This window comes from Rutidosis leptorrhynchoides, chromosome 2 (genome assembly GCF_046630445.1).
Source record: "Rutidosis leptorrhynchoides isolate AG116_Rl617_1_P2 chromosome 2, CSIRO_AGI_Rlap_v1, whole genome shotgun sequence".
NCBI lineage: Eukaryota > Viridiplantae > Streptophyta > Magnoliopsida > Asterales > Asteraceae > Rutidosis > Rutidosis leptorrhynchoides.
Genome location: NC_092334.1, coordinates 46,020,502 through 46,027,143, shown reverse-complemented (window position 1 = coordinate 46,027,143; position 6,642 = coordinate 46,020,502). Strand labels below are relative to the sequence as shown.

Here is a 6,642-nt window from a genome sequence, read left to right as displayed (position 1 = left end):
TTTGACTTTTGACTTTAACCTTTGACTTTTGACTTTGAACTTTGACTTTTCCTGTTAACTTTTCAGTTAACTTTTTGTGTTGATTTTCTCTAAAAAAAAAAAAAAACCTAAAATACTATTTTATGATTATGAAACCATTTGTGTTACGTTGTTTCACACGTCACCTTTTACTAGAATCTTAATTGAGCATGAGTAATATAACATGTTACTATACTGTAGAGTCAGACTCGAGCTATAGGATAGGATTACACTATGACCTGACCTAAATTGCTATACAAATATTGACCAACATATAAATATATATAATTAATATAGGTTCGTGAATCCGAGGCCAACCTTGCACTTGTTCAATGACGTTATATGTATTTTTACTACGAAATACAGTATGGTGAGTTTCATTTAATCCCTTTTTACATCATTACATTTTTGGGCTGAGAATACATGCAAATGCTTTATTAATTGTTTTACAATACTTATATGTGTGAGTTTCATTTGCCTTTTTACCCTTTATATTTTTGGGACTGAGAATACATGCGCTTTTATAAATGTTTGACGAAATAGACACAAGTAATTGAAACTACATTCTATGGTTGAATTATCGAAATCGAATATGCCCCTTTTTATTAAAGTCTGGTAATCTAAGAATTAGGGAACAGACACCCTAATTGACGCGGATCCTAAAGATAGATCTATTGGGCCTAACAAACCCCATCCAAAGTACCAGATGCTTTAGTACTTCGAAATTTATATCATGTCCGAAGGAGGATTCCGGAATGATAGGGGATATTCTTATATGCATATTGTTAATGTCGGTTACCAGGTGTTCACCATATGAATGATTATTTTTGTCTCTATGCATGGGACGTATATTTATGAGAACTGGAAATGAAATTCTTGTGGTCTATTAAAATGATGGAAATAAATGATTATGATAAACTAATGAACTCACCAACCTTTTGGTTGACACTTTAAAGCATGTTTATTCTCAGGTGTTAAAGAAATCTTCCGCTGTGCATTTGCTCATTTTAAAGATATTACTTGGAGTCTTTCATAGCATATTTCGAAGAACGTTGCATTCGAGTCATTGAGTTCATCAAAGATTATTATTAAATCAATTTATAGTTGAATAGTGGATATTATGAAATGGTATGCATGCCTGTCAATTTTCGATGTAAAGAAAGATTGTCTTTTAAAAACGAATGCAATGTTTGTAAAATGTATCATATAGAGGTCAAATACCTCGCAATGTAATCAACTATTGTGAATCGTTTATAATGTATATGAACGGGTCCTTTCATATATATATATATATATATATATATATATATATATATATATATATATATATATATATATATATATATATATATATATATATATTTCCTAGGGACGAATCAATGGTGAGATTCGGATACTTGGCTGTTTTGAATGATCAAGTTCATTGGAGGGACTTTGATTATTCGGGTGTACTAGGAGTTGTCGCGTCTTGTTTTGTATGAATGTCGCACTAGTCCGGGTAAAGTACTTTACATGGCCATGTGGAAATGGTAAGGTATGCAATTTTAATAATGCTTGATCACAATTATTACAATCGTGTATCTTGGCATCAAGCATGACATGTCAGGTACCGAGGGGGTGAACGTGACATGGTTGGGGTAGATTTGGGGACGCTATAGTAATCAGGTAATGGTTCCTAGGTTGTAGTGGTCTCGGTTGATGTGCTGTTGTCACCTTAGGTGCATAGTGAATCGAGGAGAGTTACGGTAAATATATACATTTTAGGCGTGTACGTGGACTCGCGAGGATGGTGCGTTTATAGTCACCCTAAGTACTGGTGCGTGATTGAGATCGTATGATTGTGGTCTTTTACCGTAACCAGGATGATCGATACGGGTGTGTGGCGGAGACTTGGGATCCCATACTGGGATGTAACAAGTCTCGTGATAGTAATAAGTGTTATGACTAGGTCGAGTGTGTGGTTAAGGAATCATGTAGTGATTCTAATCGTGAGTCGAATTGAGAGATTGTGTACTAGAGAGTCATCGGGTCATTAAGCTCACAGGAGTGAGACCCATATGATAAGGAATTGTGAAAGAACGTTGGTGTGTTAGTGGGGCATATAGGGTAATGTTCATTAAGGAATTCCCTTGTGTTGATTGTGTTATCAGTTAGCGGAGAGTTATAAGATTTGGCGTCACCAAGCATCTTGTTAGTGGTATATGAAAGTGTGGCAAGGCTAAATATCTCGGCCTTGGTGAGTTCGTGAGGAATGTACATTCACTAGAAAGACTGTTGAGCTAGTGGATCATATGGTATGTCGGGTGGATATGACTATAAGTCATTAAATGGTGAGTTTTGAAGGTAGGATAGTCATTTGTGTAAGCGAGTGATGTAGCGAGTGATGTAGTTAAGAGTGGTGTTTGTATACACCAAGTGGATTGGGGGATGTAAGTAGTGTGGGTGTCCGCGATGGCGCGTGACGGAGTATCCTAAGGCATTCTTGTGACCATTCCTAGAACTTTTTGTGTAATGATAATCTTCGTGGTATAAGAATTGACAGTGTTAAGTGTAACGAATAGGTTCGGTGAAGTGATCTTCACGGACAATATTGACCCGTAAGAGTGTGCGTGTGTTGAGTTGTAGTCAATGTTGTCTTTAGGTTTTCGCCTATGAGAAACCTTTGAATATAGTGGTGAATGACTATGTAGAATGACCGGTGTTAATGATTCGACTGTTGTGAAGATCGAGTATGTAAACATTGAGATACATTTCTTGTGTGGAATGGAGGAACAAGAATATATTTTACAGTTATTACCAGTAACGTCGATCGTTCATGGAATGATTTCATCATTCCACGTCGTAGTATCCTGAAGAAATTGGGTATTTTACCCTTCTTGTACTCCGTAGGTGTGTTTGACATACAAACTTTTAGGAGCTTATGAGAGCTTTAGTTTATTTTTTTCATAAGCTATAACTTCTAGCATTGTTTGGTTGACAAAATTTTAAGAGCTTATGTAATAAATAAGCTCCAGAAACATAAGCTCTTGAAAAATAAGCTCTTGAAAAATAAGCTAGTTGAACTGGCTTATAAAATAAGCTCCTAGCCTAGGTGTGTCTGGACGAAAGTAGCTGGAGCTTATGGCTGGAGCTGTAGTTGAAGCTTATTAAAGTAGCTGTAAGCTGAAACTTATTTTTTTTTTATAAATGTTTGATAAAATAGCTGGAGCCGGACCTTATTATTATAAATTGACTATAAAGGACAACACTAATATTATGTAAAACATTAATGAAGGGTTTTTCAGTAATTATACATTCCAGTCTTTAATTTTTTCAATAAACTACATGTAAGGGGTTTATTTTTTAAGAGTTTATGGGAGCTAATGAATTTGATAAGCTCTACCTTTTATCTACGACTAAACAAAGTTTATGACCTGGAGCTTATTAAAATCATAAACTCAAGCACTTGTAAGCTCTCATAAGCTCGTAGGCCTTTTTAGTCACTTTACTCCATAAGCTCCGGTTTCAATTAATTTTGGCCAAACACTTGCAAAATGTATACGCTCCAACTTCTAGCTACAAGGCCGAACCATAAACTTTAGCTTTAGCTATAAGCTCCGACTAGTTACGCGAGCCAAACACACCTGTAGTATATATTTTGTTTAACTTGCACTCCAAAATACTCCATATTAGTTACTCTACAGATAATAGTTTGTTAAAAATTAATAATAGTTACTGAATAGATCTGTATGTATGTTTCTACAAGATTTAATATGTGTATACCCTATATGTAAGATGTACGGTTACAATTATTCATCCGTTGTAGCCTTGTTGGTTTAAATTTTGGTTCGGCAAAAACTGGTTTATTATTGTATGTACATGTGAATTACTCCGTATTAATTTTTACAAAAAGTTTAGAAACCAGTTTTTAGCGCAAAACGGTCCATTTGCTAAAGAAAAAAAAACCGGTTTCCAACTTAAAACCGGTTTAAACTCAATCAATAGAAGTCTCATCGAAACCGGTTTGTTCCTTTCTTTTTTGTAGCAGTGGATTCTGGCTATTTATAAGACACGAAATTGATTACACGATCTAAATCTTCACGTTAACTTCGGAGATGGTGAAATGCTTAATTGCGAGTACAACAACTACTACAGTGCTGGTAATTGTAGAAGTTGTTATGAGAAAGCAAGTAAGACCGAAAAAGAATTGAAGGGTAAAATCGAAGAATTGACACGTGTAAACGATGAATTGAAACGTGAAATCAATGAATTGAAATCTATAGTTAATTTTCTTTCGTTTTGGGACCCAATTGACTCTCCACCCCACAATGATCACCTATCTACTGACGGTTACTTCACCGACGTCGTTTTGGTTGTTGTTGATATGGATTCGGGTAAACCCGTTGCTAATACGGTTCATGTTCCTGCTAATAAGGCCCTTTTGGTTAGTAATTGTTCCCTTCTTTTATTAATTATACTTTTTGTTTTATTTATATTATATTGTGTTGAATTTCAATATTTATTGTATTTATTAGAATTGGGAGTATATATTATATGTGAAGTATATTTGTAGACATTGTGGTTTGGCACAGTCGAATATGAATAGAGGTCTCACTAGTTTGTGAACTTTGGTAATTTGTCTATATATGTTTGTTTGATTATGTTCGTTTCTATGTATATACTACGTTTGTTCAATTATTGTAGGTTGTTTAAGGTCATGAATGTTATTTGGTATTTAAGTATGAATATGAATATGAATGTTTCTTTTATCCTCTTAGTCATTCAACCCTGAACATCTTAATTGGTTTCATGTATGTAATCTGTTATTTTTTTTTGTATGTGCATATGTACGCGTTCATGTTTTGTTTAGCATATCAATGTCATGAACTATCCATTAGTGCAACCAAAGTAAAACAAAGAAGTCTTTTGTGTGTTGGCTCAATTTGTTTGCAGGCCTAGTGACAAGATTTACTGTGAACCGGTAAATGATTAAACAAATAAGGTTTTCTCTGTTCCGGCTATTTGGGAACGATGAGTATTTTGCTCAGATATACACGACCTAACAGGTTTATTTCATGTTTGTTTTCAACACTTTTTCCATGGCCACCCGAAGATATGTTGATAGTGAGTTTTGAACCCTAAGACTTCTGCATATCTTTGAGGCTTGTTTACTTTCCACTTAATGATCAGTATGTAAAATTATTGTTTCTTTATCACTTAATCGGCCAGTTAATCTAAAAATTGGACACCCCTTCCCATTAAGAGGCAAATGGAAACATGACTTAATATAGAAAAATAATAAACATAAACAGCCGGTATGATATGATAAGGTATTTTGCAAAAACCCACTGCACGAGTTTTAGACTCACTGTGCAAGTTTTAGACTAATCGCGTGAGTTTTGGGTGGCAAGGTATTAGTGTCCGACTAGGTTTCTAATTTGATAACTTCTATATATTAAAGCCCAACAGTTTCTGTAAACCTTGTAACTACAATAATAAATTAATAATGAAAGGGATTGTTGCATGGTTTTGTTTTTCTTCTTGTATATATTTATCTTGTTGCATAATTGAATATGTTTTCTGCAATTATATTTCAATGTAAGCTTGTTTCGGTTCTAACTTATCTCTATATGAATAAACAGGCAAGCCGTTCACCAGTGTTTAAAGCCATGCTTGAAACCGAAATGGAAGAAAGCCTTAGTGACACAATCAAGCTCAGTGATGTTTCACATGGCGCCCTACATGCCTTTGTCGACTTCCTCTACACAGCTGAAGCAACTCTTGATGATGACATGGCATGTGATCTTTTAGTTTTAGCCAACAAATACGAAGTAAATCATCTAAAAAGCTATTGTGAGACATTCTTGATATCGAAACTTAACTGGGAAAGTTCACTTAAGAACTACTCATTTGCTCATCAGCATAATGCAGAAACCTTGCTTGATGCTGCATTATCATTAATTTTGGACAATATGGATAACCTAAACGAGAGTGAAGAGTATTTAGAGCTTGTAGAAAAAGATACTCGGCTTGTTGTGAATATTTATGAAGCTTACTATTCTAACACGTAGATATTATGCTGTTGCCACCAGTCATGATAGCACGTAGATATTGTGCTTTAGTTCCATGCTCTTTTAAGTATCTTTAGCAGCGTTTTTGCAAATGGTAGCTACATTATTGATGTGTTTGCAACTTTTGCATCTACTTTATCCGTTTGAAGATCGAATCTAAATTTGATTTACCCGGGTGTTTATGGTAATCTCTTTTAGTTATACTCCCTATATGTTTTGTATAATCATGTGTATTTAATCATAAAAATAGATGATTTTTTACAATCAAAACAAACGAATCGGAAGGGTCGGGGTAACAAGTTTAAATAGGTTCAAATCAAAATGGTAATTTCTTAGAAGTGATCAACCATGCCCGGCAGAACTAATATGCAAAACACGCACACACATACACAATATGGTACGGGTTTGCAGATTCAAAGAAACAAAAATCTCAATACAAATGCAGAATAATACAAGTTGTTAAAGGAGAACGGTGTGACCTTTAACTTTAAATTGGAACTTTAGAATATCTAAACCTGTATTAAGTTAAGATTTAAGTTTTTAAGTTTAGTATATATGAAATCATAAGAGCAGC

General features: G+C 34.4%; 1 protein-coding gene across 1 annotated transcript; it reads left to right on the top strand.

The window, feature by feature from the left end:
• Nucleotides 1-4,120: 4,120 nt before the first annotated feature.
• On the top strand, nucleotides 4,121-6,137 carry LOC139890813 (BTB/POZ domain-containing protein At4g08455-like). Its single transcript, XM_071873728.1, has 2 exons — nucleotides 4,121-4,441; nucleotides 5,640-6,137. The coding sequence occupies exons 1-2, from the start codon at nucleotides 4,121-4,123 to the stop codon at nucleotides 6,066-6,068; spliced, it is 750 nt and encodes a 249-aa protein (XP_071729829.1). The 3' UTR covers nucleotides 6,069-6,137.
• The last annotated feature ends 505 nt before the right edge of the window (nucleotides 6,138-6,642 follow it).